The sequence below is a fragment of the Poecile atricapillus genome, chromosome 28, assembly GCF_030490865.1.
Source record: "Poecile atricapillus isolate bPoeAtr1 chromosome 28, bPoeAtr1.hap1, whole genome shotgun sequence".
NCBI lineage: Eukaryota > Metazoa > Chordata > Aves > Passeriformes > Paridae > Poecile > Poecile atricapillus.
This window is the reverse complement of record NC_081276.1, coordinates 831334-850779: the sequence shown is the minus strand read 5'-3', so window position 1 is coordinate 850779 and position 19446 is coordinate 831334. Positions and strand designations below refer to the sequence as shown.

The 19446-nt window shown below is 53.0% G+C and overlaps 1 protein-coding gene across 2 annotated transcripts; it reads right to left on the bottom strand.

Moving 5' to 3' along the window:
* Positions 1 to 481: 481 nt before the first annotated feature.
* Positions 482 to 10182, bottom strand: HNRNPM (heterogeneous nuclear ribonucleoprotein M). Of its 2 annotated transcripts, XM_058858390.1 has the most exons (12): positions 10089 to 10182; positions 9229 to 9423; positions 8772 to 8925; positions 7865 to 7914; positions 7489 to 7549; positions 5450 to 5551; positions 4827 to 4871; positions 4366 to 4440; positions 3875 to 3973; positions 2148 to 2929; positions 1787 to 1838; positions 482 to 878 (listed from the first exon to the last, which is right to left on the bottom strand). In XM_058858390.1, the coding sequence occupies exons 1-12, from the start codon at positions 10164 to 10166 to the stop codon at positions 715 to 717; spliced, it is 1857 nt and encodes a 618-aa protein (XP_058714373.1). In that variant the 5' UTR covers positions 10167 to 10182; the 3' UTR covers positions 482 to 714. The 2 variants fall into 2 exon arrangements, with proteins under 2 accessions (XP_058714373.1, XP_058714374.1); XM_058858391.1 differs by lacking the exon at positions 5450 to 5551.
* Positions 10183 to 19446: the final 9264 nt, after the last annotated feature.

Sequence of the window (19446 nt, the reverse complement as noted above, 5' to 3'; positions counted from 1 at the left end):
ACCCACCGGGACCCCCGGGAACCACCGGGACCCACCGAGAACGGCTGGGACCCACCGGGACCCACCAGGAACCACCGGGACCCCCCCGTGCCCCACCCCTCATCCATTTGTGTTGCTAAAAGCGTTTCCTGCAGGAAAAGGGGAATCTCCCCCCGGAGCCGCAGCAGAGTTTGTCCCGTTCCCGCCCGGGCCAGGAGACAAAACCGAGGCGTTTAAAGCCATTTTCAGCTCGGGCCTCGCCCGGGGCACCGACACGAGGCAGGGGAGGAGATTGAAGAGTTTGGTTCTAAAGCAGCACTTTTAGCACTGAGCTGGGGTTGTGCAGGGCTTGGGTGGGACACAGGGCAGATCCTGCACCCCTGGAGACAGATTAAAGAGATTCTGTCAGAAAACAAAAGGAAGACTGGATTTTTTTCTGAGAAACTGGAGTTTGCTGAGCGGAGCTGGCAGGGATTTCAGGCAGAGTAAAGGATGCTGTGACTGAAGTCTTGAACTTGCATTTATTATCAAAGTCAGACTGTTTACATCTGTCAGGTCAACGAGATGCCACAACTACAAAAAAAGATTGTGCACATGGCAGTTCCAATGCAAAAAACCAGTAAAACGGGGCTCCCTCAGTTAAAAAAAGGACTTAAAATTACTCCAGAAAGCAACGGGGTGGGGCTGAAGAGCTTTACATCCAGCGGCAGGGGCGGCAGGGCGGCGGGCGGGGGTTCAGGCGTTGCGGTCGATCCGCACGTCGATCTCGCGGCCGCGCAGCTGCAGCCCGTTCATCATGCGGCACGCGCGCTCCGCCACCTCCGGGGACTCGAACCGAACCACCCCGCAGCCCTTGGACTTGCCATTCTCCATCTTGATATCGGCGTAGAGCACGTGGCCTGCGGGGTGAGAGGGGTGAGAGGGGTGAGAGGGGTGAGAGGGGTGAGAGGGGTGAGAGGGGTGAGAGGGGTGAGAGGGGTGAGAGGGGTGAGAGGGGTGAGAGGGGTGAGAGGGGTGAGCCCCAGAGAGGTGAGAGGGGTGAGCCCCAGCACGGTGAGCCCCAGCACGGTGAGCCCCAGCACGGTGAGAGGGGTGAGCCCCAGCACGGTGAGCCCCAGCAGGGTGAGAGGGGTGAGCCCCAGAGAGGTGAGCCCCAGCACCGTGAGCCCCAGCAGGGTGAGAGGGGTGAACCCCAGCAGGGTTTATCCCAGCACGGTGAGCCCCAGCAGGGTTTATCCCAGCAGGGTGAGCCCCAGCACGGTGAGCCCCAGCCCGGTGAGCCCCAGCAGGGTTTATCCCAGCAGGGTTTATCCCAGCACGGTGAGCCCCAGCAGGGTTTATCCCAGCCCGGTGAGAGGGGTGAGCCCCAGCGGGATTTATCCCAGCCCGGTGAGCCCCAGCACAGTGAGCCCCAGCAGGGTTTATCCCAGCCCGGTGAGCCCCAGCACGCTGAGCCCCAGCGGTTCCCCGTTCCCCGCCCTGTGGGTTTATCCCAGCTCAGGATGTGGAAGGAGCAGAGCACGAGCTCTGTCTGGAACGGGAGCCCAGGCTCCAGCTCACAGCCCAGGCTGGGTTTGGCTGCCGTGGAATCATGGAATGGTCTGGGCAAGGAGGGATCATCCACCTCCCGCTGTTCCAGGTGCTCCCAACCCCATCCTGGCACTGCCAGGGATCCAGGGGCAGCCACAGCCGCTCTGGGAATTCCATCCCAGCCAGGAATCCCTCCCCAGTATCCCATCTGACCCCACCCTCTGCGTTATCTGGCCATTATTCATATTCATTCCTCAGAGTGAGGAAAACAACTCACCACATTCGTTGAATTTATCTTTCAGCATTTTCCATGTAAAATCAAAAGGCAGCTGTGGGAAGAGAGGAATAAACCATCACTGAGGCTCTGCTGAACGAGCTGCAGGCACCCCCAGCTCCCCACAAATGGAACCCAGCCCAGGACAGCCACTGCCATAAAACTGTAGGACCACAGGGAGCCAGGAGCTCTCCTGGGATGGAAATGGCTCCAACCCCCCCAAAATCTGGCAGCATCCAGTACTGGACACTGTGATTGGAAATGGAGCATGGATGGGATCAACACATCAGTGACAATGAATGCCACGGGTGGGAAGGGGCAGGAGGGGGAACGAGGGAGCACGGAAAGGAGAAGGGATACTCACATTCCTCACAAATATCTGGCAGGCTTTCCGGGCCACCCCAGCTGCAGGGCCTCCGGCTCCTCCCAGGGACCCTGCAAAATTCCCTGCAAAGTTGCCCCGCTCCATGTCCATGGGCCGCTCGAAGTTGCTGCCCATGGGCAGCCCCATGCGCTCGATGCCTGCCCCCATGCCCTGCCCCATGGGCGGCCCCATCCTCTCCATGTTGGCGGCCCCGATGCGCTCCAGGCCCATCCTGTCCATGGGCGCGGCTCCCATCCTCTCTATCCCGATCCTGTCCATGGGCGGGCCCCCGATGCGCTCCAGCCCCGCGGGCATCCTCTCGATCACCTGCCCCATGCCCGCGCCCATGCCGGCGGGCACCATGCGCTCCAGGCCGATGCCCATCCTATCCATGCCCGCGCCCATGCGCTCCACGCCGGAGCCCATCCTGTCCATGGCGCCGCCCACGCGCTCCATGGCGGCTCCCATGCGCTCGATGCCGAAGCCGATGCCGGAGCCCATGCGCTCCATGCCGGAGCCCATGCGCTCCATGCCCGGCCCCATGCGCTCCAGGTTGGGGGCCAGGTGGTCGATGCCCAGCGGGGCCATGCGCTCCATGCCCGAGCCCATGCGCTCCACGCCCGAGCCCATGCGGTCCAGCACCAGCCCCATCCTGTCCATCTCCGAGCCCACCCGCTCCATCCCGTGCCCCATCCCGGCCGGGATCCGCTCGATGCCCGCGCCCATCCGATCGATGCCAGGGGCCATCCTCTCGATCCCGGGAATGCTGGCGTTGCCACCACCTGCAACACAACACGCACGGCGTCGGCGCCTGGCGGGAACCCGAGCGGCTGCTCGCTCTGCTGGGTGAATTCCCAACGCTCAGAGCTCCCTCCAGCATGAGGAAAACCCAGGTGCTCAGGTCAGACCCCCCTGCCCCAGCCCTGGGACCCCAAAATAAGGAGCTGGAGCTGCTGGAGCCAGGCCAGAGGAGGCTCTGGAGCTGCCCCAGGGCTGGAGCCCCTCTGGAGCCGGGCTGGGAGAGCTGGGAATGTTCCCCTGGAGAGGAGAAGGATCCAGGGAGAGCTGGGAATGTTCCCCTGGAGAGGAGAAGGATCCAGGGAGAGCTGGGAATGTTCCCCTGGAGAGGAGAAGGATCCAGGGAGAGCTGGGAATGTTCCCCTGGAGAGGAGGAGGATCCAGGGAGAGCTGGGAATGTTCCCCTGGAGAGGAGAAGGATCCAGGGAGAGCTGGGAATGTTCCCCTGGAGAGGAGAAGGATCCAGGGAGAGCTCAGAGCCCCTTCAGGGGCTGAGGAGCTCCAGGAGAGCTGGAGAGGGACTGGGGACAAGGGATGGAGGGACAGGAGCCAGGGAATGGTCCCCACGATTCTGAAATGCTGTGATTTGACCAAATTAAGCCTGGAAAATGATGGGGGAGCTCTGTCTGCTCAGGGATGTTTGGGTTCAGCTTTGCTCCCGAAATTCTGCAGTTTCATTACTGAGACTGTCCAGTGCTCCCAGGGAAGGTGTTTGGAAGTTAAATGGGATACAGGCAGCGGGTGAAGCAGGATTTTGTTTTCATTAACAAAAATTAACAACTTCCCAGCAGCACTTAAAAGCCAGACAGCAAATTCTTACAGCAAATATAAAAACTGGGTTTTTTTTTATCTGTATCACTCCCATAATTTTTGTGAGCAGTTCAGGGATGAAAAGCAGACAAGAAATGGATTTCCTTTACTGCACTCACCTATTCCCCTCTCCAAGGTCTCTCCAAAACTCCGGGACATTCCCATCTCATTTCTTCCAAACTCCCTCTCAAATCCCCCTCCCATGGCCCGATCCATCTCTGCAAAGAAGAAGGTGGAGAAGTTTGCAGGGGGGTTTTGTGACCTGAGAGAACATTTTACCACAGGAATTGTTTTGAAGATTCACAGCACAGGAAGGTTTTTGTGGTTTTGTCCTGATCCTTCTGTCGTGGTTTCAGGAGCCCAGAGCCCCAGGGAAAAGCAGGATTTACCCCAAAACACATGGGAGGCTCTGGGGACTGGACAGAACCAGAATCCTTCTGAATAAACCAAATTCAAGGTACCACCAATGAATCTCTGGGTTTGTGCAGCTCAGAGGCCACAACATCAGCTGAAAAATCCCCAAGTTATTCCCATAAAACTGAGAAGAGGCTCTGGAAAGAGGGATCCCTCCCAGGGAAGGCAGCAGGACACACAAAAACCCAGTGCCTACCACTCATCCTGCCCATGTTCATCCCGGCTGGGAAGCGGCCGATGTTCTCCATGCCACCAAAGGGACCTTCCATTCCTAAAAAACAGATTTTCCAGGGATTCCTGAGCACTGCATTCCAGCTGCACACTGCACACCCAGCATTCCCACAGGCACCAGACAGCTCCCTGCCAGTGGGGTCAGGATTTGGGCATCGTAAAAATCACAGAGCAGTTTGGGTTGGGGGATTGAGGGCGCAGTTCCAACCCCCCAGGGATGGCACTTCCCGATCTCCTGAGCCAAGGAAGCACAGGTCAGGTTTTGTGGGATGTACCCACCCTCCCCACACACCTGCAGCACTCTGAGTACCCAAAAAGGACCCAATTCTTGCTGAATTGGTGATGATTTCCCAGCACACCAATTCCTGCCACACGCACACAGCTCAGCCCGCGGGACTTGCGCGAAGATCAAGAACCACAGCTTACCTCCCATTTTATTCATTCCAAAGCCCATGCCTTCCATTCCCATTCCTCAAAACAAAAGAGAAAGCTTTATATAGCAGGTGTCACCCAAGAAATTCCAGCCAGAGGCTGCAGAACTCAAACCACACAACACATCCATGGCTTGGGCTGAAGAGCTTACATGGGATAACTCTGAGGAGATTCCAACATTCCTGCTCAGAAAATCAAGCAGCAAAGGGGAAAAACCCACTGGTGTTTTGACATGGAAAGCTGAGTGTGTGCTACTTTTTTTAGGTGGCTCTTTGAAACTTGTGCTATTTCAACAGATCCTCACCAAAGATTTGCAAGCCCACTAAAAGTGTTAAAAGTGAGAGATGGTTTGGAGTTTCATGGATCTTTGCAGTGTCTGCTGCTCATGCTCAAGAGTCAGAAAATGAGAGCTGTGTCTTGACCACAGTGAAAAAAAAATAAAAAAAATGGAGCAGTTGGTTAAATTCAAGTTTCCATTATCAAGCTGAACAAAAAACTCATTTGGCTTTAACATTCCTAAGAAACTACCAACTTTTTTGGGGAGGCAAACAAAGCTATCTACCTTCTACACAGCTTAAAGCTCTCATGAAACAAAAGCATAGGAGTAATCTTCTTACCTCCAGGTCCCATGTTGCCCATTCCCATGCCTTTGTTTAAATGATTTGCATCAATAGGTTGACCTCCAGGTCCTAATCCCATGCCAATACCACCAAGACCATCTGAAGAAAATATTCAGATATCAAAAAAGCCTTCTTTCCATAGTTTGACAAAACAGCAAGTTTTATTTCTTAAGTAATTGACTTTCATTCTCCAAAAAAAGCTTGCTGTGTCCCCCCTGTGGGGTGTGTACTGAAAGCAGGGAAGTGTGGAGTAAATCAAGAGTAGATGAGTCTTGAAATAGGCTAAAAACTATCTCCAATTATTTGGTTTCATATTTAAATTTCCATCTTACTGCTGAGAAAACTCGGTTTGGAGCTGACTCCTGAAAAAGAACTGGCTAGAACACTGCTTGGTTTGGGCAAAGTCCTCGGCTGAGGAGGGCGGAGTGGGCAATTTGGGAGAAGATTTCCCTAAACCTGTGCACAGTTCTCAGCCTGGCTTGCCAATGGCTCATTTCCCCCTCTGCCAGGGCTGGCCCCGTGCAGGGGGGAACTGAGGCACCAGGAGCAGCCTACGATCAATGACAGCCACCGATGGAATTGCGAGCACACAGCCAGCCTCTCTCCGAGCAAACACAACGCGGCGTTCCCAGGCAAGGAGCTCAACCTTCCTCAACGATTCCCCAGCCCAGAGAAAGAAGAAAAAGCCCTTTTTTTTTTTTTTTTTTTTTTCCTGAAGCAGGAAGAAAAGTTCTCTGCTTGGCACAAACACCAGCTCGTGGCATCCTCTGCCTGCAGGATTCCCTCGTTTCCAGCTCAGCACTGAACACAGGAGTGTTGAATCTTGTTTTAAAACAGCACAAGGTCCCCCTTCCCCGCCCCAGTAAAGGCCAAAATCCAGGCTTCCAGAGGGATTTAGGGAGTTTTACACCAAGGTAATGGAACTGGAACCCAGTGGCTTTGTCCTGAAGAGAGGAACATCCTTACAGTGATCCTGCTGCTGAAAGCTGAACTAGGGAGGGACTAATTAATGATCATTAATAACGGGCAATTTAGCAGCACACACCAGGTCTGGTTCCCAGGAAGAAAAGAGCATCTGTCTGAATTCCGAGAATCCCAGAACCCCAGACTGCTTTGGGTTGGAAGGGAGCTCATCCTCTCCCAGCCTGTGCCCTGGGCAGGGACCCCGGCTGCTCAGGACAGTCCAAATTCCTCCAGCAGCCCCAATTTAGCTGCACTGGAACAAACTCAGCCTCCAGCTCTTCCAGTCCCAACTCTTCTCTTCAGTATTCCCAGCATCTCATCCCAGCGTGGGAGGGGCCTTTGGAGGGCCTCAGTTCAGCCTGGATCAAATCCACAGCTTTGGGGTATTCCCAGGGATGGAGACCCCACAGGAGCTCTGAGCAACCCTGCCAGGAATGTTTCCTTACATCCACGTGCAGTCTGTGGATTTCCACTGCTGGTTTAGACTTGATCTTTTGGTTCATTCAAATTCCAAGTTGGAAGGAGCAGCTTGGGGCAGCCAATTATTCTGAATTTCCATCTCCTGGGTTTTGGTCGGTGCTTTCTGCATCCTGCACCTCCAAGAAGAGCCTGCTTCCCTCTTCTTTCCATATTTAATACACTGACAAGATCTCCTTGGGAAATTCGAAGGCCTGGAAGACTCCCAGGTCCTGAATTCAGCCCTTCCAATTTAAGGGAAAAGATTCCATTCCCAGAGCACCGTCCCACAGAAGGAGGTGCTGACTGATCCAATGTTTCCATTAAATCCCACTATTAATGGAAGGCACTGGGATCCTGGAATTGCAATGGAGAGCTCTGGAAGCCTTGAGAAGGTGAATGTTTTAAGACAAGCTTCTGGCCATGAGCTGAAAGAAGTATCCAAAAAATCACTGAGCAGCTCTTCTTCACTATTCTCCCTTCTGAAATTATTCAGGAATTTGGATCCCAGGTTTCCAGATTGAACCAGAGTTTTTTACTGGGGCTGGGACTGGCTCCCAGGTGCTGAACAGCCAAAAAAAAAGCAGAAGATGTTGAATCATGCAGGGGACACTTACGAGGGAGTTGTTGGGGTCGCTCTGGAGGGAAGAAATCTCCTTTGGGAAAGGCTCGTTCGTCCTAGAAGGAATTCAACACGTTAAAGTTGGCAAGGAAAGCAAGAAATTATTTCCTGATGCTTAAAATTTTGAATTAAAATACAGAAATTTCAAGTTAAAGCAGACTTGACTGTAGTTTTGATTTCTTTTTTAGCAAAATAATCTGAATTAACCTTCCCTGACTGCATCAATTCAGCAGACAACAGCTAAATCACACATTTCCCCCTCTGGATTTTGGTCCACCCTCGAAACCACAAATCCCCCCAAGTCAGGAGTGCATTCCCAGGTCAGGAAGCAGTGGGAATGGGAATAGGAATGGGAATGGGGGTGTCCTCACCATTTTGACGTGCATGGGTCTGTCAAAGAGCAGCTGCCCATTGAACATCGCTGGGGGTGGTTAAGGATCGTTGTTCAAGCACTGAGGGCTCTGACAGGAGCACAAAAACCCCTCAGAAAATCCCATCTCCTCCATTATCAACCACAGATCATCCCAAATCCTCCTGCCTTCTCCAGAACTCAAAACCCCTGAAATCCAAATATACTGAACATTCAAAAAAAGGCTTTTTGAAATTAAAAAAAAAAGTTATAAAAACATATTTCTGGGTAAGATTGAGTTCACAACGAGATAGAAAGCATAACTCTAAGTCAGCCCCAATGTTTAAATGTTTCCTCAGTCACTTTATCCATAGAAATCAGGGAAAATTCCACAGCAACAACCACTTTTTGAAGTGTGGCAAATCCTCTGTGGGTGCAGTGCAGAAGGGAATTAACACTCAAACAGAAACTCTGGAAAATGAAAGGGGGAATATTTTCCTCCTTTCCACACCATAACCAGGAGCTGAGAGAGCAATACCTGGAATTTTATTGGTGTGTTTTCTAGGTAGCAAATCCTTGCTTGGCCAGTGGAAGGACACAGGGAACAGGAAAACACCAGCTCCGTGTGCCTTGGCACAGGGACATTTTCCTTTCCACACAAATCTCAGAGAATTGTGTTTTAATACTAATTACAACCCAGAGACAGACACTCCTCTGGACCAGAAGTACATTCATCCACTCAGGAAAGGGAATTTCCTTTGCTAAAGATCCTGAGCAAAGCGCAACAACTCCTCCAGGATGGAATTTTGTCTGTTTTGCTTTTCCTTCCATTTTCCATCCAGTGCAACTTGACCTTCCCTGTGCTGGAGCACAATTCCCTTGGGACACAATTCCCCCTGTGCCCCATTCCCAGTTTGCTGGCAGGATACAGATGGCCTGCACGGCCTCGATGGCCTGCTCGAAGGTGACGGTGCCGATGCCCCGGCTCTTGCCGTCCTTGTCCTCCAGGATGTCGGCCCGGACCACCACCCCAGCCATGCTGAACACCTCCTTCAGCTTCTTCCAGCCCACCTTGTAGTCCAGCTGGAAAACAGGGCATGGTTGGAAATGCAAGACACATTTCCATGAGGAAACAGCTTTAGTGGGCTCGTGTCCTTCCCTGGCATTGGCACGAAAGCTGCTGGAGAGCCGAGATAAAATTTAATGCAAATACAGAGGTTTGTTCCAAAATGCCAATTAACAGACTGAGAACCTCCTTTGCACAGAGAACCAAGAAGACACAGAGGAACTTTTCCTGGAATTCCCAAGGCTTTTCCTCCCTGAGAGTTGCCCCAGCTGAGAGGCTGACGCTGCTGGCTGTGCAGCAGGGGGTGAGGAGGCACTCACGTTGGCCACGAAGACGGTGCTGCCGAGGCGGCCGGCCTGCAGGGCGTGGATGATCTCGTTGGGGATGTTGGGGTTGTTCAGGATGCTGGGGGGGATGTTGATCATGCCGGGGCCACCGGGGCCGGGCCCGATGCCCATCCCTCCTGCTGCCATCACCTTCTGCATGGCCCTCCTGGCGTGATCCCCGTCGGGGTCCTGGGGACACACACACACACACACACAGAGAGGCACAGGCTCTTTATCCCAGGATATCTGTGCCCTCAGCATTCCCAGCCAGCTGCTTCCCTTTCACTGGCAGTCAGTTTATTTTATTTCAGCCAACAGCCAGCACCCTTTATCATTTAAACAATACCTTTATTACTGGTACCCTTTATTATCTAAGTTATTCCTGCCCAGGCATTTCCCTGGTTCCCAATGTGTTTATCCATCATTAATACCAACAGCAAACCTCTGTTACACCTGTTCCAAACCCTGCTAAACCCCCAGTGCTGCTGGAGAGGGTTTGGAATGAACTCCCAGGGCTGGCTGTCAATAGCCAAGCCATTAAGATGGAAATACATCTTTGAGGGATTCCAGGAAAGAGCTGACTCTATGGAATTGCTGATGGAATCCATTCATTCTGATGTGGAACTCAAAGGGAAGTTTGTCAGGAACAAACACTCATGGAGGTTTCTGTGTCAAATCACTAACAAAGGAACTGCAATTAAAGCCAAACTCCTGCTTTGTCCTCACATCAAGTTTAGTCTTGATCACCACAAGTTCAGCAGTGGTTAAAATGATCAGGAAAAGGTTGGCTGGTGTTTTTATCCTAGAACCTCCCCTCCCCACACCACCCCTGCCAGAAGAGATCCCCCCCTTACTTCTTTCACTTTCAAGGGTCTCCCACCGAGACTGTGCTTGTTCAGAACCTCAGCAGCCTTCTTCATGCTCTCTTCCATCTTGAACTCAACCACCCTGTGGGGACACAGCACAGCTCAGCATCTTCTGCTGTCAGAAGCCCCCCTGGATTTCTGGGATCAATTCAGAGTGAACTTACGCGCATCCCTGGCGAGGTGATTTCCCAGGACAGTCACAGGGAGGAGGGAAGAGAGAAGAAATAAAGTCAGTGAAAGCCCAAATCACACACAAATATTTTCTTATTAAAGCCAAATCACATCAGTTAAGCCCTACCAGCGAAAATAAATGTAACCTTACACAGGCAAGCCTCCAATACTGGAATTCCATAATTTCTTATGCCTTAACAGGATTAACCTGGGGTCTCTGAGCTTGTAACAAACACTAAATCCCGACTCCAAGAAATGCCACACGCTTCCTGTCACCTGCTCTTCCCTGGCATACAGCAAAACCCTCCACACTCTCACCCTAAATCCATATCAGGACACTTAGGAGTGCTCCTATTGTCTGATCCTGGACTCAAGGCCCATGAAGGCACTGAACATTTACATTTAGGAATTTACCTCGCTCTACTGGCCCGGGAAATGGAGTTTGCAGCACCTGCTGTTGCACCCTGGCCCTTCCAAACTCAGCCAACCACTCGAGTGACTTTTCCAAAGCACAGGAATATTCCAGAGCCCTGTCCTGCCTGCTGGGCTCCAGGGTCACACGGCCAACGCCAACGGCACGCGGGGAACAGCTCCTGACTGCAGAGCCCACCCCACCTCCTCCCATCCCACAGCACTCCTGACCTAGAGCCACTGCACATCCACACTCTGAGCCTCCCTGGCCTCCTGTCCAGCACACAGAAACATTTCAGGTAGAAAATCCACAAAGAAACTCTCAAACACTTACCCTTGACTTTCCTTCAGCGTCCATTAAGAGCTCCACGTATGTTACCTCACCAACTACAAATCAGATTCCAGACGACACAGATACCAAGGGAGAAAAGCCAAGAAAACAATGGGAATTTAGAACAATCAACAACCGTGTATGGAGCCTCTGCCTTATAAGAAAGCCCAGAAACACTCCACGTTCTCTAGACCACAAAACTGGACAATTACAGGTATGCAGTAAAGGCTTCAAGCACTTCAATATGTTCTTGGTTTTCCTCCACCTCACAAGCCAGAGATTTCTGCAGTTCCCTGGATCTTTAGTGCCCACTCGTTAGCTGAGGCAATCCAAACCCATGGGAAAGGCTGCAGGAACAAGTTTCCTTCGCTTTCCACAGGATGCCGTGCTGGCTCCACAATCCAGAATTTCAAGTGATTTGTTTTTTCTCAGGATTTAAAGACAAAAAAAGGAGTCACACTGAACCAACAGATCAAGAGATCACTGCTTGCCTGCTATTTATTTCAACAGGTTTTTCTTAAGCCACAATAAATTCCATTTTAGCATTAAAATCTGCCTTATTTGCTCTCCAGACAAAACAGTCAACAGCAAAAATCCATGGAAAACTCCACCTGGCCCTTTCCACACAGGATTGGGATTGCCTCTCTAGGACCAAATAACCCTGGCAGGGACCTCCAGAATGCAACTACCCAAATGGCTGCTGCCTTTGAAGGGACTGGCATACAGAAGAATGGAATAAACACTTTTTTTTTTTTTTTTTCCTTTTTCCTTTCTGGTTTTAAAACTCCTGGGGCTTAAATTTAAACCAGGAAGACCCCAAGTTGCATTATCTGGACGGTGAAATGTTCTGTTTGTGGGAAACCATGAACCAGTTGAGTATGAATTTAGTTTGGAGCAGGGAAGTGGGGTTTCATGAGACTCTGCCAGGGACAGAGGGAGGTGTTCAGGCTGACCTCCCCCAGGCCCAGAGATTTACAGGACACTGGAAAACTGTGTTTTCTGTGGAAAACTGACAGCCTGGAAGGTCTCTTATGAAGCTAGAAAAAAAAAAAAGGGGAATGCTTAATGAAACTACTGGTTTTTAATCTCAGTTTCTTATTTTAAGCAACAATTTAGCAGGAAGAGCATTCCAGGTAGAGAGCAGGATGAACAGCTCTGATCCACTCCTGCTTTTGGGAGGATGAGGTTTGAGGCTGGAAAAGGCTGGCAAGTCCCTCTGAAAGGGACTCCACTGGAGTGTCCAGTATCATCCACAGCTCCACCAGCTGGATCCATGCTGGTATCAAGCCTAACAAGGAATTCCAGTCTCTAATCCCTCCAAGCTCACGCAGCACACGTGGGATTGTTCCCAGGAGTCCTGGGGGTTCAGCATTCCCACGAGGTTCTGACGCCATCCAGCTCAACAGCAGCAGCCAGAGTCCAACCTCACCTGGGGCAGGGATGCAAAGGGATTCACCCATCCTTCCCAGCTGAGCTCCTCTCCAAAACCTCTCCCAGCTTCCAGGTCTGGCACTCCCTGCACTCCCAGCCCCGTCACCTACAGCTCCTCCTGCAGATCCACACCAACAGCTCCCAGAGGAGTCAATCCAGTACGACTGAACATCTTGTAACCAATCCCTGACTCTGAACCACAAGATCTCCAGGATTCTCTTGGAAAGTTGAGCCTGTGCCAATTTTGCTCAGAGCTTCCCGTTGGAGCCTCACATGAAAACCCAAATATCCAGCCTGAAGTAGCTGCTTTCCTTTAAAGGACACCTGAACTTCCTGAAGAGCCCAGAGTCAGAACAGCTGGAGGGGGAACAACACACTCAGTGCAACAGCTCTGAGCCAAGACAGAGCCCAGAACCACTGCCACAAAAATGCATTAATTTCACCTTAAAACGTGTGAGAGGAGCCAGCCCAGCCCCTCTGCCAGGAGAACGCTGTCTGTGGCTGGCAAAGGAAATCTGCTTTAACAAGTTAGGCTGGGTCACATTTTATTTGGAGTTTTGGGGTTTCTTTTCTAGATCCCAACCCACAGGAAGCCACAGCAAGAACCAGGAGCACATATCCATGTGCTAGACCAGGATAAATGCCCAGTGACCCTGGCAGGATTCCCTGCTGCCAGAGCACAGCTGGATTCTGCCAGGGAACATCCACAGCCACAAGTGGAGAGATTTCATCCAAGCACTAAAACTGTGGCTTCAGGAGCCTCCCAAGGGAGGAAACTTCCAAAAAACACCAGCTCCAAGTCACTGCAGGTTTAATTAAGGAACATGTTCCCTGTGGTGTCTTTAAGACTTAACGCAGAGGAGAGTGATTTATGCATTTATTTAAACCTCACACTTAAAATGTAGAAATTGCCAATTTCCCAGACCAAGAGACTGGAGCAGAATTTACTGCAACAACCAGAAATCCAAACTGAAGAAAGCTTCAGTGTTATTTATCACAGTCATTTTTTTTCCTCCCCTTTAAAACTTTCCCTTTTTACTTCCCAAAGTTTATCAGTACAGAAAATGCCAATGGTCAAGCTGGGCTGCTCCAGCAGAATTCCAATATTCAGCAGGGTCTGTCCAGGAAGCTCGGATCAGGACACATCTGGGAACTCCCCAGAACAAGCTCAGACAGAAACGTCAGTTTTAGGTTGGGCAATTTGATTTTAACCATTTGTGACAAGCACAGAGCTCTGAGAGGTGTGAAAGGTGCAGAGAGGGAAGTGTGAGCAAGCACAGACCTGGGACAGGGGAAATGCTTTGTACAGTTATTCCCTGGCCTCCAGGGCCACGAGTAAATACTCAGCAGGAAGGAAAACCCCAAACTGGCTGGATGTCTCATCTCCTGAAGAATGAGTGATCCAAGGGGATCAAAAAGCTTCACACCCCCAGTGTGAGGCAAAGCAGGGCTGGCCACAGCTCCTCCCTCGTTTACAGACACAGCCTGGGACAGGCAATCCCTGAGAAGTTACAGGGGGCTGGGGAGAGAAGAGGAGCAAGTTTTACACACGCAAAGCCTCAGCTGAAAAGGGAGAAGGAAAACTTTCCCAAAGCAGAGACAGCAGTCAGCAATTCTGTCACAGATGGGAAAGAGAAACTTCCCTTTTGCAAGAGAACACCCAGACAAAGTGGTGATCTTGGCTCTTGAAGAGCTCAGGCAGCAAAGAGAGTGAAAAGCTCCCTGCAGCCAGGAAAGGGCTGAGATTCCTTGGAAAGATTGTGAAAGCCCAAGGGAAACAGAGCAACTCATCAGAGACCTCAGCAAATGGCAGGGGGAACAGGCCAAGGGTGGAACAGCACATTCCTGCCTCATCCCTCCCTCCCTGACTCCCCACAACTGCACAGCCTGACCAAATCCTGGGCACTGAACCTGGACACTGCAGAGCCACTGTCACCAGCACTGGGTAACTGCTGCTGGAGCAGCCCCAGTGCTCACCAGTGCTGCCACTGGGCAGGGAGAAGGTTCAAAATACAAAATCCAGTTACTTCCATGAAAAACTACTGCCTCTGGAAGCCCTTCCCAAATTCCCCTCAGCGCTGTGCTCAGTCAGTTTGGTAACACCTAAGGAGGGAGTTCCAAGCAAGAACATCTCTTCATTCCATTACCAACATTCCCACTGCATACCTGTAATTGAGTTTCTCCAACCAATCCACTGGGAGCCACGGCGTTGGGAGACAGAGAGGTGGCACCTGGAGCAGCCTGGCCACCCCAGGCTGCAGGAACAGCGGCAGCTCCTGCCCCAGCAGCTCCTGCACGCTCGGCACCTCCCCGAGCTCCTGCTGCACTGCAGAGCCCGCACACAGGGCCCAGGGTTTCCCCTTGGGCACAGAATTCCACCTGCTCCCGGAGCCTGGGATGTCTGGCCTGGCGTTCTTACGCTTCCGAAGCAAGAATTCCAACGGCTCGGAGTTTTCCACGGGCACGTTCCTGGGGCTTGGAACTGCTCTGCTGAAGGACAAGGACTGAGCAAGCCCCAGCACAGCTGCCTGGGAGAAGTCCAGAACAACAGCAAATCCAAACTGCTGGATTCATCAGCAGTGCCAAACCCCGGGAAGGAAGATCCCAGTTTCAGCAGGACAAGCCCTGCAGCCAGAAGAGGCTCCAACGTTCCCCCAGGAGCATCTGCTGGAATGAGCAGCTGAACAGCCCGGCAGGAAACAACCTGAGCCCGGCCTCTGCCATCCACGGGAACTGGAGAGAAAGCGCCAGACACTGGGAACGGGATTCACCACAGCACAGAGAGCCGGACACCTCCACAGCCGAGACCCCGAGCACCAACGGACCTGGGGCAGCCACGGGGCAGTGAAGGCTCCCTCCATAACCAGGGGCTGTTCAAGCAGCCTTTGAGGCTGACGCTGTTGCCATGACACAAAACCACTGCTGGCTCTCAAACAGCCCCCAGTTAGGGAAGCTCCCGGTGCTCCCAGTCCCCGACGGCCGTTCCACAGACTCGGTTCCCCTTTGCCTCCAAAGACAAACATTTGAAACCCTCTGGAACTTTGTTTTCCCCTTCTTTAGGCCACACCTCAAACAGCTGAACTGTCAGTCCTTACCCAGCTCCAGCACAATGACCACTAGCCTGGCTGCTGCTCTGTATCCAGAAGTGCCCCACAGGAAATGTTGTGCTGTTACTCTGAACTCGGTTCAGACATTTTAAGGCCGGAGAAGCCAAGGATTTTCTTGCCACTCCACTGCACTTCCAAAGTGACTTGAAAACTAGAAATCTGGCCACCAGCCTGAAGAAATGACACTAATTTAGACTTGTCACCACCTGAGTACTCAGCTCAATCTCTTCATCTTCCTCAAGAGATGAAGATGTTCCGCAAAGGCAACCCCCATCCACACGGGAATTAAAGGGAATTGTGGAAGGGGGAACACCACAAACCCGATTTCCACAGCCCTGGTTCTGCTGCAGCACGTGCCAAAACACCAACCTGATTTTGCAGGTCACCCTTAAATACATTGAACTGCAACCAATGGCAGAATGGCTCTTGAATCCAGCCCAAACCCCTCGGAATCTGGGGACACAGCTGGATATCCACACACCAGAGCAGGACGGAACCACCTGAATGCCCAAAAAACGTTAAAACGCTTTGGAAAGTTCTGCTGCACTTCAAGGCTAAAATCTGCTGAAAGCCTGGGGTTGGATGGCTGAGGAAAACACTGCTAATCCCGGGATGAGGCTCTGTCAGCTGCACTCCACAGGACCCGTCCCCTGGAAGGCTGCCAGGGACGGAGGTTGTGCAACACCCAGCAGGGCTCCGGGGAGAGCCTTTCCAAACTCGTGTGGCCAAGTGCACCCACAAGTGCTGAGCTCCAGCCAGAGCCAGGCTGGAGCACAGGACAGCCTGGGCCACCCGAGCTGCACTTTACCTTTCTCTTTCACCAGGTCCTTCAGCGACTGCCACTTGACGTCGAAGGGGATGTTGGTGATGAAGGCTCGGTACCTCTTGGCGGGGTTGGCGTAGGGCTCGAAGCGGTTCCCTCCCCTCTTCATCCCCTTCTCCTTCTTCTTCTCATTCGGGGTCGGGCGCTCGCCTTCGCTGCAAGGAGAGAACCCCTGTGAGCTGCAGGGCAAGGAGCAGCTCCAAATCCAGAACAGGGAGTCATTGAACCCCAGAGCACTGCGGCTGGAAAGGAACCCCAAAGCCCATCCCATTGGAAAGGAAAAGAACAAGGGAACAAAATGCTTCAGCCTCTGTCTTACATAATTCCCTTCACTAATCCAATTAATCTCCTTGCTCACTCAGTGCTGCTGGAGAAGATGCACCAACACATCCTGAGGAGGAATTCAGAATAGGAAAAATTTCAGATAGAAAAGTTGAAGTTTCTACGACCTCTCTGTCCTGAGCTTTTCCCAACCTAAGACCTGGCAGCCCTGCAAATTCCAGGTCAGAAATCCCAGCTGCGTCCCTTCAGGAGCATTTCAACCCTCGAACAGACAACAAACAGCCTGCAAGGAAAAAGGAAATTAAGAATGCAAAGGCCTCTGAATGTTTAAAGTTGAGTGTGTTCCCTGGTTCTATCACCCAGCAGCTGAAGCTTCTCCAGACACAGGGATGGGAATTTTCTAGTCTTTCTTTCAGTGAACTTTTTAAAACTTAATTAATCAAGTAATTAAAACTCCAAAATTAGACTTGAAATAGGACAATCCTTCTTCCACCTTCATTTCTGTTTGGTTGATGAATTAACACAAAATGTAGTAGTTGTGTTAAAAGCTGCATTCAGATTTTAGTGGTTATTCCTTCAAGTGGATTTCCTCAAGGCCACTGAGAATGTGCCCACAGCAGCATTGGTGTTATCCCTGTGGAAGTGGAGCTGGATATTCCAAACAGCTTCACCTGGAGACACAACAAATTCCCTGGAGGCATCCCAAACGTAACAGGGTCAGGAAAAACAAGATCACAGCAGAGAGATATCTTTATTTATGCTTCCAGGAACTAACTGGCTCCTCATGGAGACAAACTGCTGATTCCATGTTCCCAGGAGTGCTGGGAACACCCTTCCCCAGCCTTGGATTCCCTGTCCCTGGGATCAGGGATGTCTCTGCCCTGCCCAGCTCAAGTTGCAGAGTCAATGAAATTGTGTCTGTCAGCATTTTACTGCCCGAAGCACAGTCTGACTGTTCTTCAATGGGAAAAAAGGAAATAAATACGGATTTTTTTTTTTCCCCCAAAGTGACACTTTGCAAGCTGAACGAGTTCCTGGTCTCGGGAAACACAAACCCAAATCCAACCTCAAGTCCTCAACAGGAATCACAGCACCTGATTCTTATCACCCCGGCAAGGAGACCAAAAACGCCCTGAGGGAAAGAAGTCCTTTCTATTTCATGGATTCGGTACCAAAGCCGGCTTTGCCGACTGTGGAATTTTCATGGAGCATCAGCATTGAGAAAGCGAGAAGCAGCTGAGACTTTTTGTGCGGTTCATCCCCACATCTACAGAGCCGGACCTGCGGCGCTGCTGATCTTGCTTTAAATTTCCATAACATTTTACCGACAGCAGCCACCGGGATTGTGCAACTCCTCCCCGGCACCACCTGAAACTCTCACCCTGGAGGTGTTTGCGCTCCTAAATCCCCTCAGGGATAAATCAGCCCCAAAGGGAACGCGCTCGGCTGCAAAGCGCGCAGCAGGGACGGGGAGGGTGCTGAGGGGAACAGTTATCACAACTTACTGACAGCAAAAAGAGTAACGAACTGAAAACATCCCCACGCTGCACAGCCCGCTCCCCCCGGGGAGGCCTCAACTCCACCAAAACTCAGCAGAAGTTTTTTCCTGAGGGGATGGGGATGATCCCGGGGTTCCCTGCCCGCCGGCACCGGGCCCGGAGCGCTGCGGGAGCCCCGGAGGCGCCTTCGGGCCGGTCCCGCCCGGAGGGAGCGGCCCCGCACCGGTAACGACCTCACCGGGACCCCACCGGGACCCCACCGGGCCCGCTCCGTCCCGCCGCCCCCGGCCGGGCCCAGGCGCGGGGAGGCCGCACGCGGCCCCGCGGCCCCACCGGCACCGCGGCCCCTCGCGGCCCCCCTACCTCTTGGGGGGCGGACCCCCCGCGCCGGCCGCCCCGTTGGGCGCTGGCGGAGCCGCCGCTGCCGCCGCGGCCGCCGCCGGGGGCGGCTCCATTTTCGCGGGGGCGCTTTGCGAGGCCGCGGCCGCCGCCATTTCCCAGCGCGTCCTTTGTGTGGGGAGCGCGGGGCACGCCGGGACGGCACCGCCGCCCGGGCCGCCAGGGGGCGCTGCGCTGCGCATGCGCGCGAGCGGGAACGCGCGGCCGGCAGGGCGGCGGGAAACGGCGCGTGAGGCGCTGCGCATGCGCGGTGAAGCGGCACCGCCGCCCGTCCCCGGCGGGAATGGCGGCTTTGCGCGGGCGCGTTGTGGCGGCGCCGTGCAGGAGGGGCGGGTAGCGCCGGGGAGTGAGGATCTGAGAACGGGCGGAGCTGACGGCAGCGGCACCGGGGGCTGCCCGCGCTGGCGGAACAGCGGCTGTGCGCATGGGAAGCGCGCTGTACGGAATGGCGGCAATGGCAGCCGCGCGTGCGCAGTGCGGCGGTGCCGTACAGCATGGCTGCCACGGCTGCGCTTCCTCAGTGGAGTGAGCAAAAAAAACCCAGCTGCGATCTCCAAAGGGCTCCGAGTCCTCGGCTTGAAGGAAGAAAGTGATGTTTTAAGCACAAAACAGACTGTTTGTGGACAGCTACCCACATGATTCATGTGCCGTGGGAGATCACGGGAGACCGAGGCCCACATCCCGTGGTGCTGTGAGGAAGCCGAGTTTCCCCAGCCCCAGATCCCATCCCCGGGATCCCCCCGGACCCAAGAATGCTCAGAACTTGTTCCGAGGCCTCGGCTCCCCGGCGGACTCTTGGCTGGGTTGCACGAGGCCCACGGGCGGCTCCCGTTGATTGGCAGCTGCAGCAGCCAATAACAGACGAGGATCAGGGGGGCCGTGTCTCGCTGCG